The sequence below is a fragment of the Mesoplodon mirus genome (assembly GCF_964341445.2).
Source record: "Mesoplodon mirus genome assembly, chromosome: 3".
Classification (NCBI taxonomy): Eukaryota; Metazoa; Chordata; class Mammalia; order Artiodactyla; family Ziphiidae; genus Mesoplodon; species Mesoplodon mirus.
This window is the reverse complement of record NC_138978.1, coordinates 141,938,558-141,961,315: the sequence shown is the minus strand read 5'-3', so window position 1 is coordinate 141,961,315 and position 22,758 is coordinate 141,938,558. Positions and strand designations below refer to the sequence as shown.

General features: G+C 39.9%; 1 protein-coding gene across 1 annotated transcript in view; it reads left to right on the top strand.

Annotated features, from left to right (window-relative positions):
* Positions 1 to 2,195: 2,195 nt before the first annotated feature.
* The window catches only part of LOC309799281 (uncharacterized protein), a gene marked incomplete at its 5' end in the record, with an annotated part of 55,839 nt that continues 35,276 nt past the window's right edge, over positions 2,196 to 22,758 (top strand). Inside the window, 3 exons of the mRNA XM_082612237.1 lie at positions 2,196 to 2,205; positions 21,315 to 21,544; positions 22,084 to 22,449. Coding sequence (XP_082468363.1) covers positions 2,196 to 2,205; positions 21,315 to 21,544; positions 22,084 to 22,449 — 606 coding nt within the window. The remainder of the gene's footprint in view (positions 2,206 to 21,314; positions 21,545 to 22,083; positions 22,450 to 22,758) is intronic.

Below are 22,758 nucleotides of genomic sequence, written 5' to 3'. Positions count from 1 at the left end.
AATACTAAAATTATACCCAGATATTCACAGAGAAGGCAACCAAGTCTCAAGGAAATAATATAACTTCCCCAAGGTCACACAGCTATGTTTTTTTAAAAAAAGCAAAATGACACAAAGGAAATAGTAACAGAGGCATTAAAGAAACCTAGTAAGTTTCTGGAGCAGTCAAAGTAGGGTTTAAAAGTGCACCGTTAGCTGTTAGCAGGGTTGAAGCTCTTGATGGTTGGTAAGATCTACCTGCCTGAATTTGGACATTAGCATTTTATGCAATGAATTAAAAGCAAAAAATCATTTCAACGAATGCCTTCCAGCTCCATATTTTTAGCCACTGCCGTGCTTCCAGATTATGTTTATCACTTTCATATACAGGGCACCACTGTGAAATGTGATGGTTTATCTGACCCCAGAGAAATCAGGAAATCTTGTGGGGGTTATGGCTCTATTTGAAAAGGTTGATTTTTAAATGCATCATGGAGACTGGCCCTGTTTTAAAAGGGATTCCTGCCATCAAATAATCAAAATGTAAACCTCTTCTCAGCTTGCAAAAGTCAAAGATAGTCCCTGCATCTTTATTATTTCCTTGAAATCCAAATATTACTTTTCCTTTCTCTAACTTGTTTTCCTCACAGTGTGATCAACTATTGCCAAGGAAGGAAAGGTTAGATTTATCAATCAAAGTTTGCTAAAGGCGCCCTAGGTAATTGAACCCTCAGGAGAAACAATCCTCATGTATTCTTTTTCTGTTGTTTCAATAGCTTTGTAAAGAGTCATTTCAGTATGTTTGGTTCTGTAGCAGAGGTTCTGTGAAGTGCTTGTCGTCCTCAGAGGTCCAGAAAGTCTGCGAGTCTGTGGGTAAAGATGGGTAAGGAGAGGGAGGGAAGGAGGACAGAGAGAGGCTCAGGGCTGAGATAAGGACAGTGATCTAAAGCCTCCTGGGGGTGAGGCTGGGGTGCACAGACACCCACGACTAATCTAGACAGAAACTGAGTAATCAAGGGGATGACCACTGTGAGGTCATGTGGTCACCTCTCCCTCTAGAAATAAACATTGCCCTCAGTAAGTCTCCTCCCGCCCCAGAAGAGCATTAGGAAGGTCTGGAGAGGGGGCTTATTGGCAGAAATGGAAAAAGCAGGTTGAAGGGATTAGCCTGCAGCAGAGAGACCAAGAAACCCAAGCCAGTAGGTGGAAGGCAGACTTTTCATGGAAGTCTCCAAGCCCAAGTCAAGTTCTGGGACCACCAAGTACAAGTCAGAGAGTGCTCATTTAACCCCTTTGGGCCCCCATGGGAGTGGAGGAAGACTGGACAGAGAGGGAGAAGGGGCCAATGAAGGTACAGTATTTACTATGGGATTTAACTCCTGAAAGGCCTCCCAGTAGCTTCAGGTCTGCTCAAGAATCCTTCATGTCCTGCTGGTTTGCAGTGAGTGGCTCACAGCTTCAAGGCCTCCTCTGCCAGATAGAGAACTATTTCAACCATCCTGCCTCTATTTTGGACTGTAGCAATGCAGACAGGAAACCTGACCCCATTTTCAGGTTCTAAAGAGAAATTCTAAGTACCTGAAAGACTGAGGAACGTGGTGGCTTTTATTTAAGATGGGGAGCTAGAGAGCACATACCTGGACTTGGGCCTGCAGCAGCACCAAATTGCACCAAGAGTTCCCTTTATTTTCTCTCGCATCTCTGTTTCTCCTTTTCTCTCTGCTGGATTAGCCACGGGGACTCCAAGTTCTTCATTGTGTGGTCCTGGTACCAAGATTCTCCTGGGAATTATAAAGCTATTCACCTTCTACATCGAGCACTTCTTATTTTTTCCCCAGCAAAGTTAAGTCATCCTTAAGAGGAGTCAGGGTGCTAGCTCTTAAATATATTTTAGTCATCCCTTTGTACATTAAATGCTCTTTCTTGGAGACTGCTCCTGACGTGGCGTTCACCGTGCTCTCAGCTGGCCTCCTGAAGTTCTGCCCTGCCTTCCCCACCAGGTACAGTTCAGGAGCTGCCTACCTCAGGGTGATAGGTTATCTTCTAGTTGCTTTATTCCTTTCCCTTTTACATTTAGAAAATATAATTTGAATACATAAACTTCTCTGTGGCCACAGCTTTATTTGCAACCCACAGGTTTTGTTATGGCATATTTTCATTATCATTCAATTAATAAAATTCTGATTCCCATTGCCACTTTATCTTTGACTTACATAATGATCAGAAGTATGTTTTTAATATCCAACTATTTGGTAAAATATTGGTTATATATTTTTTAATTTCTTGCTTATTCGGAGTCTTGTTTTATAACCGGAATATAGTCAATTTTATAAATGTGCCATGTGCACCTAAAATTTTCTGCATAATATATATATATTCCATCAGTGTTGTTGCAGTGTTTTATGTAAATTTAGGCCAAAGTTTTTAATGTTGGTATTCAGATCTTCTCTAATCTGCTGATTTGTTGTTGTGGTTCTATGTTACTGATCTAGGTAATTTAGATTTTTCTATTTCTACTTAGTTTTTTTGGAATTTCCCTTCATCTATTGCATTGAAGTTTAGATTTATAATATATTCCTTGTAAAGAAGCAGTGGGTTTTATTATCCTGCCTTATCGCCAGTGATACTTTTTGCTTTCAAATTTATGTTAACATTAAAAAATCTTCTTCAATTTTACTTATTGTTGTTAGGACATAATTTTTGAATCCTTTAATTTTCAATCTGACTCTTGTCTCTTGTAGGTGGCATAGAATTACGTTTTTTGTTTTAATAATCCTTGTCCTTTGAGTATTTACAGTTAATGTATTTTCTTGTAGACCGTTTACTCCTCGTTTACTATCTGTCCCACCTTGTTATGTTCCTTTTGCTCTTCTTTCTTCCTTTTAGATTTCTTCAAATTCCATTTTCCCTTGTATTAGCTTGTTATTTTTACATAAGTAGCAGTTACACATGTACCATGACTTATTAGCTCTTTTACTGCTTCTCAAGCAATGCTGAGATCTTAAATATCTTTTACTACTTTTTCTCTTCCATTTGTTTTAATGCATTTTAATTTTTGATATATTTTATTATTACTTTTTTGTGCTGTTAGGTTTTATTTAGGTTTATCCACTTATTTATTCCTTCTGTTATACATAATTCTTTATAAAGTCCTCATTTTCGTCTATGATAATCTTCCTTCAGCCTGCGGGTCTCCCTGTATAATTTAATTCAGTCAGTTCTGATGAGAACATATTTTCTAAATTTTGTTTGTCTGCAAATTTCCTTATTTCATCTTTCCTTCCAAACAACATTTTCTCTGCCTCTAGAATTCCCAATGGGCAGTTCTTTTCTTTAGCACTTAAAAATGTTATTCCATTATTTTCTAGTATCCAGTCAGTTTCGTTGAGAAGAAAGCTGTAATCTTAATCCTATTGTTCCTTTGAAAGTAATCTCTCTCTTTTTCATCGGGCAGCTTTTAAGATGTCATGTTTTTCTTTGCTATTCATGAATTGTACTGTGGTGATCTCAGGTGTGGTTTGCTTTGGATTTGTTCTTGTTGCATTTTTTAGTGCTTATTGAATTTATGGCTCCATATATTCTTTTTAGTTTTAGAGAACTCTCAGCTGTTAATATTTCTGAAATATTGTTTTCATCCCAATCTCTCTCTCCTTTTTTCTTTGGACTCCAGTTTACACATATGATAAAAAATATTTACTGTGGCCCATGTGTCTCAAATGCGCTTTTGTCTACTTTTTATTCTTTTCGTTTCCCATGCTTTAGTCTTAATATTGTTACTGCTCTATCTTCCAGTTCACTTACCTCTCTTTACCTGTGTCCAATCCAGTACCGAGTTTTAAATTTCGTATAGTTTTTAATTCTATCAGTTCAACTTCAATCAGTTTATAGTTTCTAGTCGTCAAGTTAAGTTCTCCACCTTGTCATCTATTTTCTTGAACTTGATAATATTTACCAAAATATGTATGAACTTTAATGTTTAGGTCATCTATGATTCTGATTCTGTTTTGTTTTTTATTCTAATTCTCCTTTTCTTGGTAGTCTTGGTGGCTCTTCAGTGAATACCAGACTTGGGATATGACAAGTTGTATAGAATCTGAATGACATTACAGTTGCCCTTTGAACAACCTGGGTTTGAACTGCACAGATGCACTTATACATGGATTTTTTTTCAATAAGTAATACAGTACTACATGATGTGTGGTTGGTTGAATCCTCAGATTCAGAACCACAGATAAAAAGGGCCGACCATAAAGTTATATGTGGATTTTTGACTGCACAGGGAGTCAGTGTCTCTAACCCCTACATTGTTCAAGGGTCAACTGTATTTTCTTGAGGAGAGAATTTCCTATTCTTAGGTAGGGAGCAGAGGGGAAGATCACCTCAGTCACTGGACCAACTTCATACTCATTTTCCTTCTTTATAAGGTTCAATGTAGATGTTGCCTCAACCTTCCTTACACACACACACACACACAAACACAGACACACACACACACACATATGTAGAGATTTCAATGTCCTAATTCATATCATTAGTTTACCATTGGGCCACAAATCTTTCATAGGTTCTGAACCCCAATTTTGTCTCTTCAGCATTATGAACCAACTAAGTCTTTGCTTTGACTTCAGTTAGCTTTTGTTTGACTTCTTAGCATCTTGCCTTGTCTACCTATTATACATGGAAAATACTGCAAGGGAACACTGTTGCTGAATCCAGCTCCGTTCTCTGAATCTTTACTCTCTCTGTGATTTTGGTCCTTAAAATTCTAGCTGCCTTGTTATTTCTCAATTCCAATTCTGGTTTCCTTAGTCCTATGACATTGTCCTAAGATCTGCTGGCTTTTCTACCTCTTAGGAGCCACATTTGGTTTCTCAGCCTTTTGCTCTTCATCAGTAGTTTCTAAATGACTGGGCTAGAAAAGCATGTGCAGAATATTGTTCTCACTTCAGTGAGTTTCTTTCTCTATTTTACTTTTCTAGGTCATGGCTACCTCAGTAGCTTTCTAACGCTCACAGTCAAATGTTGCTTATGATTTATCTGGCCTTTCTAGTATGTTTTCCTAAGGTAAACTGATATAGTTGGAAACAGAAGTTCGTACCCACCATTTAAAAAATGCTGTTTTGTCTTTCTATGAATTCTCTTTTCGTCCCATCTTCTGTCACTTTTTCCCACCAAAAATTCCCATTCTCCCAGATAGATTATTTTAAGATTAAAAATTATTATTAAGCTAATATGTTAATTTTGAAAGGAATTAATTTTGCTTTGAACAAGAACACAGATTGGTGAATGGAATATGGAAGATTCCTTAAGACCTTTTTCATCTCTAAGAGTAGTATCCAACCATCGGTACCATAATAAGTTTGCCAACAACGGAAGAAAGCAGTCTTTATAAAATCAGCATTATTCAGTAATCTCAAAAACTGCTTCACTTTCCTGCTCATGCCACCAATTTCCAAATGTTCAATAGGAGCAGAGAATCATGGGACGGGATGTGGAGAAATGGCCTGTCATAGTAACTATAAATATTGGAAGAATGGAATTATAAATAAAGAGGGTTTTCTATGAATATATTTGAAGTGTTTGTTCCTACAGAACTTCTAGAATAAGACTCAAAAGTTTAACATAGAAACACCTCTTAATAAGTATGAAAATCACTAAAATTTATCTCATAATACTTTTTTCTTTTGTGTTATGTGATTGTCAGAGTCACACAAAACTATTTTTATCTGGACGTCACAGATCTTCTTATTTTTACTATGGGATCAGTTACCCTACATTTTTGAAATTTGGCAAAATAGTTAAAATTGGAACATTTCCCCAAAATCCAGGGCATATGACTTACATTTCTGTAGAAGGCAATATTATATTTCTGTCTAGTTCTGGGGTAAACATTTTCATACCTGCCAATCCAATTTGACTAATGTATCATTTTTCCAGTGCATTAGTGTAAAGTAAATGGTAAATTCAGTCAAACAGTCATTTCATACATCAAAAAGGAAAATCAGTCAACACAACTGTCTGACTGAAATGAATGAAGAAAACAAATCAAGGCAAACAACTGTCCCAGTAGACTTGTATAAATACAGTAGTGGTGTCATGTGCAGAATTAATCTTCCCTCACCCTTAACTGGAGAACACTCTGCCAGCCAATTCAGTCACTCAAATGATACTGAATTATAATATTCCAGTTTCATTTACTCTCAGTTACTGCTGACTGCCCTTCCTTCTCCTTCATCTGTTCATCAGTGGAGAATGTCAGAGCAGGAGAATAGTAATATTGGCATATTGTAATGTACTGTCTTGAATTCTACAGCTTCAAAATTCTTAGGATAACTCAATGATCTTAAAGAGTCTGGTGCAGAAAGGATATGTGAATTAAATTGCAGACCACTGTGTGACCCTTCCAGCACTAACACCCCTTATTCCTGGTTCTAATATATCATACAATACTCAAGAGGAAGGTTTTGAGTGGTCAGCAGAAATATGGCTCCAAAGCAGCCACATGGAAAAGAAATGTTGTCATCTCTGATCCACTTTAAAGTTGACTTGTCTTTTACTCATAAACCAGATTCAGTGTGAATTCTGTTCTGCTAAATGTTAGAGAATCTATTGGAGGAGTGTGGCCAATTCTTTAGAATTTTTTTACTCTCTAACTTTTTGGTTTTTTTAACATCTTTATTGGAGTAGAATTGCTTTACAATGCTGTGTTAGTTTCTGCTTTATAACAAAGTGAATCAGCTATACATATACCTATATCCCCATATCTCCTCCCTCTTGTGTCTCCCTCCCACCCTCCCTACCCCACCCCTCTAGGTGGTCACAAAGCACCGAGCTGATCTCCCTGTGCTATGTGGCTGCTTCCCACTAGTTTGTGTTTTACATTTGGGACTGTATATATGTCCAAGCCACTCTGTCACTTCATCCCACCTTACCCTTCCCCCTCCCCATGTCCTCAAGTCCATTCTCTACATCTGCGTCTTTATTCCTGTCCTGCCCCTAGGTTCTTCAGAAGAATTTTTTTTTCAGATTCCATATATCTGTGTTAGCATACGGTATTTGTTTCTCTCTTTCTGACTTACTTCATTCTGTATGACAGTCTCTAGGTCCATCCACCTCACTGCAAATAACTCAATTTCATTTCTTTTTATGGCTGAGTAATATTCTACTGTATATATGTGCCACATCTTCTTTATCATTCATCTGTCGATGGACACTTAGGTTGTTTCCATGTCCTGGCGATTGTAAATACTGCCACAATGAACATGGTGGTACATGTCTCTTTTCGAATTATGGTTTTATTAGGGTATATGCCCAGTAGTGGGATTGCTGGGTCGTATGGTAGTTATATTTTTTAGTTTTTTAAGGAACCTCCATACTGTTCTCCATAGTGGCTGTACCAATTTACAGTCCCACCAACAGTGTAGGATGGTTTCCTTTTCTCCACACCCTCTCCAGCATTTATTGTTTGTAGATTTTTTGATGATGGCCATTCTGACTGGTCACAGAAAGAACTTTGGCATGTTGTTCATCATCTAACTTATCCTAACATGCAGACATTTATGAGAGTAAAGTCATGTCTTTGCCAGAGTGGGTTGCTTATCTGGGCAACTGGGTCAAATCAAGAAGGGCAAATGTAGGCTGCCAGAGTAAATAAGGAGAGGAAAAACAAAAAGAACAAGCCATATCATTCATCAGTGATTTTCCCCCCAATATTCTTAGACTCCACCTATCTCCATCTTACTGGTAACACAGGAACTAGACTGAACAATCAGGTAAAAGGTCTCTACAGAAACTGAGGTAATATAGAAAATTTAAAAAAAAACCATAAAATTGTATATTTTCTTCCTAGGGCTAATTGAGATGATACTTCAATAATAACATAAGATCAGGTGAAGTCTAAAGAAATTTTAGAAAACCTGGATACAGTAAGAAAACATCTGTTCGCCAGCATCCGAATGTTAGAGAGACACCAAGACATGTGGGCCAAGTTCTGGAGAGAAGGGAAACACAGATGCAAGCTTGACATTTGGTGCAGCTTTTCTCCTTGGGGCATTTGCTGATTCAAATGTTGCAGCCTAGGAGCTGAAAAGCCAAGGAGTTCAAAAGACTGTAACCACAGAAGCCAAACGGCAAGAGCTGAAGCTAAAAGCAACAACTAATGGAATGACAAGCTACACGTATCCTTAGTCTCACAGGGCTGGGGGAACCATTACATTTAAAGCCTAACAAATACAAGGGTAGTTGGGAATAGGGAGAATCCAAACTTTCACGTGGTAATCCCAAAGGGCAACACCCATAGAGGAAGGAGAAGACAGAAATAGAGCACCCTTCACACAGACTGAAAAAACAGCTTTGAATGAGCTGAATGAGAATGGACTAAGGTTTCCAGTCCCTATGGTAACTGTCTGCCATGGGCAAAAGGAAATCTTTTCAAGAGAACGATAACAACATCCAGAATATGGAGGTATCTTTATAGTTTCCTAAAATAAGTTAAGCCCAATTTTAATAGAAAAAATAATTGGACATACCAGGAAAAAGACTAAATGATCAAAAGCTCAAAAAAGAAAGAAAGATAGATAGAAAAAAGACAATATAAATAGACACAGGAGGACAAGAGTTAGCAGGCATTGGTTAAAAAACAAAACACAACAACTATGATTAAACAAAGAAAATAGACACATGGCAAATAAGCATAAGAAAAGATGCTACACATTCCATGTCATCAGGGAATTTTAAATTAGAATAACGAGATACCACTACACACCTATTCAAATAGCTAAAATCCAAATAATGAAATACCAAAGTTGTTGATGATGCAGAACAACTGAAATTCTCATTTGCTGCTAGCAGGGTACTTGGCAGTTTCTTACAAAACTAAACATACTTTTACCATACAGTGATCTAGTAATCATGCTCTTTGGTATTTACCCATAGGAACTGAAAAGTTATGTCCGCATAAAAACCTGCACATGGATGTTTATAACAGTTTCTTTCATAATTGCCAAAACTTGAAATCAACCAAGATGTTTTTCAATAGGTGAATGGATAAACAAACTATGGTATATCGGTATAAAGGAATAGCATTGAGCAATAAAGAGAAAATGCTATGAAGCCATGAAAAGACATGGGAGAAGCTTAAATGCATATTGCTAAGTGAAAAAAAAGCCAATCTGCAAAGGCTACATGCATATTATATGATTGCAGCTATATGAAATTTAGGAGAAGGCCAAAGTGTGGAGACAGTCAAAAGATCAATGGTTGCCAGAGGTTGCGGGGAGGGAGAAAAGGATGGGTGAAGCGCGGAATTTTAAAGGCAAAGAGACTCCTGTGTATGGTTCTGTAATGGTGGATACAGGTTATTGCACATTTGTCAAAAATCATATAATGTACAAAACAAAGAGTGAAGTCTAATGTAAACCATGGACATTAGTTAGTAATAATGTATCAATATGGGTTCATTAACTATAACAAACATCTTAACGCTAATGTAAGATGTTAATAATAGGGGAAACTGGGTAGAGAGCTAAGGAGGTATGAGAACTCTGTCCTTTCTGCTTAATTTTTCTGTAAACCAGAAACTGCTCCGAAATAGTCTGTTAATTAAAAAAACAAATCTAGACCTGCATGCATAACTTGCACGTAACTCCAAGCACAGCAGCATTATTCATAAGAGCCCCAAAGTGGAAATAACCAAATGGCCATTTACTGTGAATGGATAAATGAAACATAGTAATATCCACACCATGGAATATTATTCAGCCATAAAAAGACATCAAGTACTGATGCATGCTACAACATGGATGAACCTTGAAAACATGCTAAGTAATTGTATGATTCCATTTGTATGCAATGTCCAGTCTAGACAAATCTGTAGAGACAAAGTATATTAGTGGCTGCCTAGGGTTTGGAGAAATGGGGGAGTGAGTGACCTATAATAGATTCTTTTTCTTTTGGGGGGTGGATGAAAGTTCTAAAATTGATTGTGGTGGTAGATGCATAACACATTAAATTGTACACTTTAAATAATATGGAAAGTAAATTATATCTCAATGAAACCATTATTTAAAATTATGATTAATGTATTAAAAGAAGGGCAACATGTACAATTTAAGCAAAAATTATCTGTGAAATGCAACCAAAAGAAACTTCTAGAATTAAAAAAGTTGAAATTAAGCACTCAGAAGATTGGTTGAACAGTACCTTAGTCAAACAAAAGAAAGGAATACAAATGTCAATTAAAAAATAACTACACAAAAATTTGGAGGGAAAATGATGGAAAACAGAGAAATAAGTACTTAAGACATATAGAGTATATGTAAAACACTGTGTCTAGCCAGCCCCAAGTCACACAGCCTAGGAAGGAGACACACAGCCTACCTGAATCACAAGGACTTCTCCAAAGTAAAAATGAGGTTCTGAGGCCAGAAGTGGAAGGAATGAATTACAAAGGAAAAGAACAATGGTAAACTATAATGTAGATATACATCGGTAAATACATAGGTTCCCTGGGGTTGTGATCTGGTACAAACAATAAAAAGAAAAAAGATAAGACTCATAGTAGAGGCTGCTAGATTCTGCTGAGGAAAATGTCCAGGGAGGGAAGAGTTGATTTATTTCACTATTTTTTTAGAGTCCACATATAAGTGACATCATGCACTATTTGTCTTTGTCTTATTTCACTTAGCATCGTGGCCTCCAGTTTTATCCATGTTGACTTAAATGATAGGATTTTCTTCTTTTTTAAGGTTGAATAATATTCTATTCTATATATATACCATATTTCCTTTATCCATTAATCTACTATGGACACTTAGGTGGTTTCCATACCTTGACTCTTGTGCATAATGCTACAATCAACATGGGAGTACAGATATCTCTTCAAATTGTGATGATATTTCCTTTGGATATATACTCAGAAGTGGGAGTGAGGAAGAACTTATGACACAAATCGACCATATGTAAAAGATGTTGTAGGAATGAAAAAGTCTGAACACCTAGAAAGAGTGTGGAGTATTTGGAAAGGTCATTGTTCAAGGTCATACATAGTTTAAAGTTATGACATTTCAGTGAGCCTGTGTGCATGAAGGCTTGCTTATATTTTGGGATTTGAATACAGTGCAAAGAAGTGATGCTAAATTTTCGATCAACATCAAAAAAAGGGTGGAAATGTTTTTTTCTTTGATTATGAAACTGCAGGAAAGGCAAGCCTAGAATTCTAGGCCCACTAGAATTTTCCCTGATGATAGTGCTAATTTAGGAGAAGAAGAAGGATCCAAGGCTATAGAACAATTTTGAAAGCAAAATAAGACTGCCGAGTCTTCACCCAGTGTATGAGATTAAGTTTTAATGGCATATGATGAAGTGGCCATGACACAGCCGGCAGAGCTCGTTGAGTTGTGGAAAATGGCTCTTGAAGCTACAGGAAATGGACAGTAGACATAGAAAAAGAGCAAGGTAAATCCCAAAGAGTGGAAGGACAAAATTAATCAAGAGAAAAGTCAAAAATAGAGAAGAAAAGCAGTAAACGTGACAAAGAAAACCAAAAGCTTGCTCTTTACAAACACCAATAAAATAAGCAATATTTGGCAAATATGATAGAGATGGGACTAGCTATAAAACAGAGAGAATTTTTTTTTAATTACAAAAGAATACTATGGTAGCTTTATACCAACACATCTAAAAATCTGGACAAAGTGGCTGATTATGATTAGTTATATGCAGCCATTATTTACTCCTGTTTTGAGTAGAGAATACAAGAAGCTTTATGAAAATAGAAAACATAATCAAAGATATACACCTTAGAAAGACATCAGTTATTTTCCAATGTATATAAAAAATTAGAAGAGTCCTAATATGAAAATCAGATATGGGGCTTCCCTGGTGGCGCAGTGGTTGAGAGTCCGCCTGCCGATGCAGGGGACACAGGTTCGTGCCCCGGACCGGGAAGATCCCACATGCCACGGAGTGGCTAGGCCCGTGAGCCATGGCCGCTGAGCCTGCGCGTCCAGAGCCTCTGCTCCGCAACGGGAGAGGCCACAACAGTGAGAGGCCCGCGTACTGCAAAAAAAAAAAAAAAAAAGTGAGTGACAACTTAAATGATATATGGAATATTTTGCTGACTTACAAGGGCATGCATAATTAAATATGACCCAGTTGAAATGTTAACTTTATTTTAATGTGTATGTTGGGATGGAGTCTTCAAGGTGCCAGAAAACAAGCATTCATCCATCCTGTTTGGAACTGCAGCACACAGACACCTTCAGCTACCAGTTCTGTTCATGCCACAGAATCATCTTCAGAAAACATACTGTTTTTTATGGACCTGGTATATATCTTAATTAGTTTGAAGAATTCCCCAAATACCTGTTAATATGTAGTGCTCCAATTCCAATCTTGCCACGTCCTGTACCAGTGACACAGCACATAGGAGTTTCAATTCTCTTTCTTTCTCTGGGTTGTTCAGAACCCAACGAAAGAACAATGGAATGGCATCAAAGAGATCAGGGTTCTTGTCCCAGATTTACCATAAAATAATAGTGTCCTCTTGGGAAAATTATAGTTATTCTAGGCCCTTTCCCTTTCTTTACTTTGACAGAGCTTCACTAGATGACCCCAAGTAACATTGCACTCTTTCAGTAGTAGCTTAGATGTTACTGGTTTTCTGAAACAAATGAAGACAATGACACATGAAACTGTGCAACATCTCTGTAACTATGTTTTCTTAGAGTTGCCTCCATTTTACAGATGATAAGATGGCTGAGCACAGAAGTAGATGTCTTGACCAGAGGTTGCAGAGTAGATGGAACTGAACCACAAGTTTCCTTCTTTCCTGAAGCTCACTTAGCCAAAACATAGGCTTCTGAATATTAAGCTGTAAAGCATATTATCAGTATGCTTTAAAAGAAGAGGTTCTTCTAGGATTTCCAATTAATAGCAGGAGGTTTTGAAATTCTTCAAAGATCATCTAATTTTGTGAGATTTACAGCTCAATTTTCCTGTCAAGCAAGTTGTATTAGTGCCAATCATCTGAGCTGCTGGATGCTTCTCTGAACTTCTTGAAGTTTTCTTCTTGCTATCTGAAATTCATGCCAGATAAGCCTTTTTCTAGAGCGTATATACAGACTTGTGTATTTTTATACAGAAAAGCAATGCAGTGAGTCAGGACGGGGGTTAAGCCCTCATTCTCAGAGTGGTATTGAGCTCCTGGTGAAATATAATCATCATTTCCTCAGAATCGAAAAGCAGTTATCTCTAGTTTTTAATCCCATTAACTATTTATACATTTATGTATGATACATGTATTTATTGTACCTACTAGGTGTGTTCTCTTTGGGAAGTACAAAGCTCTTTGAGATATAGGTTGTTCATTTTTTTGTTTTCCCACAAATACTGTGACCTTTTGAGCAGGAAGGTCTATATTTTACTAACATCTAGAACCAGCAGTTAACACGGTGTCTAAGATGTAGTCAATAAATATGAAATACATAAATGAACACATTTTTAAGGAAGGGCCAGGAAATGAACAAATAGAAATTTTTCATTTTCAGTCACAAAGCAACCAGAGACATAAAAATGATACAGACAACGAGTGCTACGGTCATTCAAATAAGGCATAGAATAGATACAACAAGGATCTCCTTATTGGCACAGGGAACTCTACTCAATATTTTGTAATAACTTATAAGGGAAAAGAATGTGAAAAAGGAATCACTGTGCTGTACACCTGAAAGTAACACAACATTGTAAATCAACTATACTTAAATTAAAAAACAAACAAACAGACAACAACAACAACAACAACAAAAAAACCGAAAGAGGTCATAGAAGTTTTTATGAGATTCCATAAGAGAAGCCAAATGAGGACGGGAGAGACGGCTTTTGAATCAATTCAGAGGAGAGGTCACAGAGAAACTTGTCTTTGACCTGAACTTGAGTTTCCATTAAGATTGCAACTCAGGGATATTACAGATGAAGGTAATCACATAAACTTACTACACTGAAACTTGCAGAGGTTATGAGTGTTGTTCAAGATCCCAAAGCAAGTGCATTGTGGAATCAGAATTTTAAGTGAGACCTAATGAACTAAAAACAAACAAACAAACAAAAAAACCTTTTCTGTGATAACATGTTGCCTTTGAAGTCGTTATTTTGGTGGGTTGGTAGAAAGTGGTTCCAGTGTTTCTGGCAGCAATGACTAGTTCTGTCCTCCCCGCGGCCCCCCACCCCCGAGTTGATCCTCAAAGTTTCCTTTAGAATGGACTTGCTAAAATGCAGACATGCAAGTATTCATGACGCCTGTGTCCAATCATTTCTCCTGCCATTGCCTACTTCACTTCTGGATTATATGAACAATTCACTGTCTTCATTTATGCTTTTCCCTCCTCCAAGAATTCCTTTCTCCCTATGGGGCACCTGGGAAACCCACTTCATTTTTCAAACCTCAGTTTACATATTATGTCTTTTGTGCAGTCTTCTTTTTAGTGTTGTGATCACATGCTCCTTTTTGCTACCCTTGCACTTCTGCATGCCTGATTGTTGCACTCGCTACACTGTATTGTGATTGTGTTGTTTACATATATCTGTGTTCTCCTGGGCAACGTTCCTTGGGGCCAGGGACTACCGTTTTTCATCTATTGATGTTGCCTTAGCATGTTACTTGTTGCGAAGTAGTTAGTTATAAAAATGAGATTTGTTTAAATTGAAAATTGTTATGTACATATTAGTTATTATCATTTACAGATATAACAGGAAAAAATATTAACGCTGGTGCTGAAAGTTCACTTCTAGTAAATGATGGTGGTACTTGACTTCACTTATGTTATTTTCCCCACTATTTTATATCTTTCTACCCGATATCTCTTCTTTATTTCCATCTCTTTCTTTATTACTAAACCAAGAAAAACAGGGATGAGGGTAGGGCTAGGCCATACTTGGCTGGAATAGTAAAGAAATTGTGTGGGGGTTTTGGTGAGAAAATCCTGAAGCATACAGGTCTGCATCTTCCTTTTATTTTTATTTTTTTGCGGTACGCGGGCCTCTCACCGTTGTGGCCTCTCCCGTTGTGGAGCACAGGCTCCGGAGGCGCAGGCTCAGCGGCCGTGGCTCACGGGCCCAGCCGCTCCACGGCATGTGGGATCTTCCCGGACTGGGGCACGAACCCGTGTCCCCTGCATCGGCAGGTGGACTCTCAACCACTGCGCCACCAGGGAAGCCCCTGTTTGAAGTTTTTTGATAAATTAGATTTGATAACACAGTTTTATAAAAACTTAGTTTGGACATTTCTGAACCTCTTTTTTTGTTTCCTTATGTAAGAAAGCTGCTTGTTTAGGGTTAATACTAATTCAATGGGGGTAAGATTTACACAGGACCAACCCTAACATTCATAGTGTGTGGCACAGGAAACAACTTTGAATGGCCATTTCAAGGAACAATATACTTAAGTGTATACAATGAGTAAAATGGATGAACTACACAAATTTATGAGTTGAAAACCATAGAATCATAGAATTTTCTCACTGTAAAGGCTCTTACTTTTCCAACTGCTTAACTTCAACCTCTGTTAAAGCACTTCAGTAACAGGGAGTTCTTGAGTTTAAAATGCAGTCGCTCCATTTTATAGTTGAAAGGTTCTACTTGTCAAAATATTCATACTTTTATCAACCTAAACCTGTCTACTTGGTCTGAAATCTTCAGTGTGGGACAGTCTAAACCCTTTTTCATAGGACAACTCCTAAAATAGTTTAGAGCGACCACCTACTTCTCTCCTGGTCTTGCTTCATGTCATCTATTCCCAGTTCCTTCAATTACTTCTTATTTTAGATTCCAGACACTTTACTGAATTCATCACTTTCTTCAGTATAATAACTCATTTGCTGAATGTGATATTTTAAGCCTAAAAGGATTTGTTTTCTGTAAAGAATTAAAACATAAAATGTCCAATCAACCAATAATTCTTCACCTAACATGATTCATATACACCAATTGATAAGGAAAATTTAAAAATTCAAATTACTTCATTCTTAAAGAGTGATCATAGTATGTCCTTATTTATAATGTACAGGAAACATGAATTTTCTTTCTGTGCATCTATAACAGTGCCCTCTTGCAGGGTACAGAGGATCCTCCATTGATGCTGCCTAATGATGTGTATGTGATATCCTGATATTTACTAAGAAGTTAGACATTCAGGAGGATTTTTTGTTCCCAGCAGACATACACATATGAATTTTTATTCTCTATTTTTGTGTGTTTCTAACTTTTATTATTCATCTATTGGCACTTAAGTGCATTCACCAAACTGCATCATAAACATCAAAGTAGATTACTTCACTTTTCCTTTTATGAGATTATTATACTTATCAACCAATATTTGAGCCCTTAATATGGGCAAATCATCCTAGCCTGTTAAGCACAGAGGTAAAGAGCATGGAGTTGAGAGGGCACACACCAAGATTTGAACAAATTACTTAATCTCTCTAAGTCTTCATTTTTGTATGTGAAAAATGAGAATAATTACAATGATTGAACTCATAAGGTGGATCGTAGAAAACATCTAGGTGCTACGTGCAAAGAGCTTGTTTGACTACCTGGCAAATATATCCATTCTTTATTAACATGATGGTGATGATGTTGATGGTGATGATGATGATGATGAAGCTACCAGCAGGTGTCCTTATTAGGTTGGTAAGGATGGTGAATAAGCCACAAGATCATGTCTGTGAACATTTGCATTCTAAGGCTACACTGCCTTTGCCTTCCCAACTCCGGCTCCACTCCTCATCTGTTTAAACATCTCCCAAGATAGCTCAGGTCTTCTCCTCTATGAAGCTATTCTGAACTACTCCTCTAGAATGAACTTAAAATACATTGCTTGCACTTATATTAATTTATATCAAGTACAAACTTCTGCAGTGGAATCACTCATCCTCCGTCAACCTTATATGGACCTTTACCTCCAACACTGATACCTAGCAAATCCTTCCACTACATTATAAATTATTAACCATACGGTTTAGCATGTTCTCTCTTCCAAGGTATTTAGAACTTTAAAGGAGAAAGAAGCCTGCCCAAGTGGACAAAGCTAACACTTATCAAGCATGAGCTCCCAACATTTGCACCAGACAATTTCACATCATCTCATTATAAACTGACAATAATCTTTGTGAGGTTGGGGTCCTAACCTTCTTTTTACTGTGGATCCCTTTGACAATATGGAGTAGCCCATTTAAAGAGTCTTAAAATAACACTTTTAAATTCATAAAATATAATACATAGAATCTCAAAAGAAACTAGTTACTATGTTTTAAATGCAGTCATTAGACTATTTTAAGAACCAAATTTGTGATATAGAAACAAATGGGTATTTAAACTCATTAAATAAGAAGATATAACAGAGACTCTATTAACTACTATACTTAAAAATAGTGATGTTGGGGAGATGGGTTCACAACTCTGATACATGTGTACTGAAATTGAACAATTAAATAAATAGATGGTGGATGGTGGTAGCCACATTTCTCAATATTGAAGTATGAATTTACAGATAAACAAGAGGAGAAGGCTAAACTAATCTCAGAGTTAATGGATTATAGTTGCAGACATCAGTATACACTCAGCTCAATATAGATATAGATAGTTATATATAGAAATATTTACTGATATGTGTATATACATGGGTTAGTATACATATATATTTCTTTGTTCTCTCAGTTAAGAGAGCCTAATCAAATAATAGCCCATTAGCAACAGCACATCTAGAGCCCAGATCTTGGTTTCTATTGCTACTCTCCAATAAAAGGAATCAGGGCTCCTCAGAGAAATGACTGATTCTAGGACTGGGGCAGGAAATACACAAAATGAGCCTGGAGCATCTTGTGGTACCAGAAAGTCAGGAAGTGTTAAACACACACACACAAACATGCATGCTAAACACAGATACACACAGATACACAGACACACACAAACTCACACACCCCAAAGGGAGTATGTCAAAGGAGCGCAGTCGCCAAAAGCAAAAGCTCCCAATGGCCAAAGCTGGAACAATTCAAACAACAAAATAAAGTAGTATTGGATTATAACCCAAAGGATAAAATAGATATCCATGAGTCTATACTGATATAAATAAATGTCAATAATTGAATAAATTAATGTTTAGGGGGAAATAGACAAATCTGTGTGGAAGAATTCCAAATACTTTATGTACATACTCTGTCCTCAAGGAGGTGGATCATAACTCTCCACTCTTTGGGTTTGTGCTTCACATAGTGACTTCCTTCCAACAAGTGTAGTGTGGAAGGGGTGGAGGAGTAACTTTACAGTGGAGAAATCTGAGACACTACCTCAGCCAGGTTATCAAGGTCAACATCAACAGGCAAATCACATTGATAGCATGTACCCTTGATAAGATGTTATAAAAGAGGCACTTTATCTGGTTGTCCTCCCAATAAACCATAATCCCAGTCTTACCATGAGAAAAGCATTGGACAGTTTACATTAGTGAGGTATGCTACAAAACACTTGATCACTGCTCCTCAAAACCATCAAGGTGGGGGCTTCCCTGGTGGTGCAGTGGTTGAGAGTCCGCCTGCCAATGCAGGGGACACGGGTTCGAGCCCTGGCCTGGGAAGATCCCACATGCCAGGGAGCAACTAAGCCCGTGAGCCACAAATACTGAGTCCATATGATGCAACTACGGAGGCCCACGCGCCTACAGCCCGTGCTCCACAACGAGAGAGGCCACTGCAATGAGAGGCCGGCGCACTGCAACGAAGAGTAACCCCCGCTCTCCGCAACTAGAGAAAGCCCGCACGTAGCAACGAACACCCAACACAGCCAAAAATAAATAAATTAAATAAATAAAATTTAAAAAGAAACTGTCAAGGTTATCAAAAACAAGAAAAGCCTGAGAAACTACCATAGCCCAGAGGAGCCTAAGGGGGCTTGATAACTAAATGTAATGTGGTGTCCTGGATGGAAGCCTGAAATGGAATTAAGGGCACTAGGCAAAAGCCAAGGAAATCTGAATAAAGTACAGACTCTGGTTAATATAATTGTATTAATATTGGCTCATTAATTGTAAAAAAGGTACCACACTAGTGTACGGTGTCAATAATAGAGGAAATTGGGAATGAGATATATAAGAACTCTGTATTATCCCCTTAATTTTTCTGTATATCTAAAACCATTCTAAAATAGATATAGTCTATTAGATAAAACAAAAAAGGTAATGATGATTTGATTGTAACATCAGACTAGTGATACTTTGAGATGTCTATAAAAACTGCCTTAGGAAATTGTCTGTGGAATCTGCTGGGGATATAGTCACAGGTACTCCTAATGTTATCGTGGTTTGTTGTCTGCATTTAGATTTAAAGGACATGCTAAATACTAAATTGCAGCTAGAGGTTAGTGAAATTAAAGATGTAATATTCCCATCCAGATTCCACATACACTTTGATACATATTAAGAATCCCCTGCTCTTTGGTGAGGTCTAATTTTATGAAAGTGAAACTCAGAGAGATGAATTAGGTTGTTCCAGCTTTTAAAAAGCCCGCATTCTAGGGTCAAGAATTCTTACTGAGCCTTGTTGAAACTGTTTGCTACACTACCTCCTAATTTTGGAACTGCTAAACAGAGAGTTGGGAACTCTTCCTAGATTAAAAGTACTGCCTTGGCCTTGTGCAATTATACTGTTTAGGTTGCTGGACAAATCCAAGGATAAAACTGGCCTGGACCTAGTGATGGGCAATTCCAAAAGCAAACTGAATGTGAGAAGTTCACTCACAGAGAACCCTAGTGTCAAAGAGCCTCTCTACTTGGGAATGGTTCAACGCTGGGAAAATAAACCCTGTTTCAGCTGTTAAGAGAGCACATCCTTGGCCTTTTTTCCCCCTTAAGTCCAGAAACTGATGATCTGGTCAGCTTAGGAGAGGGAGGGAGGGAAGGAGGGAGGGAGGAAGATGAGACAGAGAGAGAAACCTGTTAATAGCTGGTGCCAATTTAAAGAGAGAAGGAAAGGGCTTATTATATACGTATATGCTAATATTATTCTTAAAGCCAATTCTGATAAATCCTTCGGGAAAGAAAGAGATGCAGTCATCTGTTAATGTGGCTTCAGCTTGTTTGTTTCCAAATGTTACAGCTGTCACCAGACCAGGCATTCCACTTGGGGCAAGGCCAGGGGGTTAGAGGGGGAACATCTGTCCACTAAGGACACCACTAAACAGCAACAAAATCTTGGGGCAACCCCTCTCTCTTTCCTCGAGTGCTTTTGCTAGCCGGTCCTACTTCCCTGTCAGAAGCCATCCTGGAGCCATTGCACCATGACAAAGTCATGAGCAACGGAAGGCGAAACTGCAAGGCAGCGCCGTGCCAGGAAGGTGGACTACAGCTCTGTTGTTATGTTTTATGATAATAAATTTACATACAGGGGCAATTTTGGGGGGATGTTGCTCCACGTGAAAGAAAAATTCCTCTAGGACTCCCCCTCCTGAAACTACCACAGAATGGGAAGTACCCACTAAAGCCCGGGGGAAATGGGTAAAGAATTAAGAGCCTGGAACTAAGGGGATGTTTTTATGAAAAACACCCTCTAGTATGGAGTTATGGCCACGGGCCGGAGTTCCTGATGACATAGGAAATTTATGGTTCTATTATAAAGGAAGATTAATTATAGAAAAGCAAATGACTAGAGCAGAATTGGTTGCCAGGATAGGGAGAAAACACTGTCTCAGTTGAAGGAAACAACGAGAAAGAGCATGCAGGTACATTGTAAATATTTTCATGGAACCATTGTAATAGGTTGCGCATGCAAGAAGAGAAATAGGAACAAGTAGCTCCAACTTTTACAATTGAAATAATCATATAACTGCTTGGCTTGGTTACTAAGAAATAACCTGTGATTAATGGGAACTTGGGGAAATATTTTAATAGGACATCTAGAAACTAGGGGATATTTTTTAAAAAAAATCTTTATAGAACATTTTGCGGTTTGATTGTGCTAAGATTGTTTGGCCACGTACCTGGTAATGTAATCAACTACAATATATAAACCTGTGATTGTGAAGAATAAAGACATAAGAGAAACATGCAATGCTGATACTTTAAGAAGTGTAGTAGAATTATTTCCTTCACCGACGCTATCCATCCCTCGGGTATCCCTGGACTCGCTGGAGCTGGACTCCGGCACACGTTCAGCATAAAAAGAGCCTATCCAGCAACGGAGTGGGGTCACCTTTTGCGGCGGTGTCCGGGCCCGGTTAGGCCGGAACACCCCTCCCCCGCTCCCACCCCTTCCCGCCCGCTTCACGAACTGGGGCTTCTCGGCTCGCCCTAGAGGCTCTGCGCTCTGGGGAGGCCGGAACCTCGCCTCTCCGCTTCCCCCTCTCACCTGCCTGCCCCGCCCCCCCACCCCCACCCCCACCCCGCGCCCAGCGCCGCGCCGGGTGCGCTGGAGAAGCTCAACACGTGTCAATTGAATTGAACTGCTGCGGGCGCAGGCTCTACGCCGCCGCCGAGCTCCGATCAGCACGACGTTACCGAGTGGAAATTTATGGAGCGAACGGTGTAAGCCAAAAGTTGCTCCCTGCCAAGGAAAATAAAACGCGGGAGATAATCTCCCAAGGCAGGGGTGAGGGGCCAGGACAGACCCTCTAATCATCTGAGATGCAGACTGTGAAATGCCCGAGAACGGGGAGAAATTCTGGTGGATCTCCACTCCCCTACCGCCCCCACTCCCGCCTCCTTGTGCCCCACGGGCTGCCTCCTCCATCCCCCGCCTCTCCAAACAATTCCCACACAATCGAAACGTCCGGGGAACTCGGGCGCGGAGTTCTGGCGGAACGGCCACCGTTGCCCACGGTAGTGTTTTCAGCTAGCTCTTGACACCGAAATGGTAAAGGGCTTCTCCGGGAGGAAGGGGGGACCCAGGGTGGGGATGGGCACCGACGCGCACTCGCCAGGCTCTGCTTAGTCTCGGAGGGGACGCACGACCGGGAGAGCGCAGCGCTGGTGGCGAGAGGAGGCAGCGGCGGCTGCCGCTGGGGTTTGACAGCTTTGGCTGAGCCGAGTGCTAGGCGCTTTACGGTAATTGCGGTCCTCCACAGGCCTTCTGGGTAGCGAGGGGAGTCTCGGCGCGCGGCTGGGAGAGCCGCCCCCGCCGCCCCCCATCCCCTCGGCTCAGGATCAACGGGCCGCCCGCGCCGCCGCCGCCGCCGCCGCCGCCCAAGTCGGTCTCTCGCTCGCCCAGGACGCGCGCCCGGGCGGGGTGTGCGCAGCCAACTCGGTCCAAGCGGGGGAGGGGAGGACAAGGGGCGAGGGGGACGCCGCCCAAGTGGTCTGGGGTTCGGACCCAGATAGGCGAAACGCGCCGGGAATCGATGATGGCTGGGGAAACTCGGGCAAACCTTTCTGGGGGAATCACCCCTCCGACACCCCACCGCCCAGGCGCTGCAACGGAGGGTGAGCGGAGGGTGAGCGGAGGCTGGGGGAGCTCAAACTTGCGAGAGCTGGAGGCGGCGGCGGGCGGGCGGCTGGCTGTCGCCCGAGCGCTGCGCCTGCGGGCGGAGGGGAGGCGGCTGCTGGGAGGGAGGGGGAGGAGGAAGAGGAGGGAACCAGGGAGGGGGGACGCGTTGGGATCGCGGCGTGCGGCGGCAGACGGAGCCTGGGCTCCCAGCGGCGAGGGGAGGCAGAGCTACGCTCCTTGCTGAACGCGGACCGAGCTCGGCGGCAGCGGGGAAGACGCGCCGGAGCCCAGACCGCGACCAAGAGCGGGAGCGAGG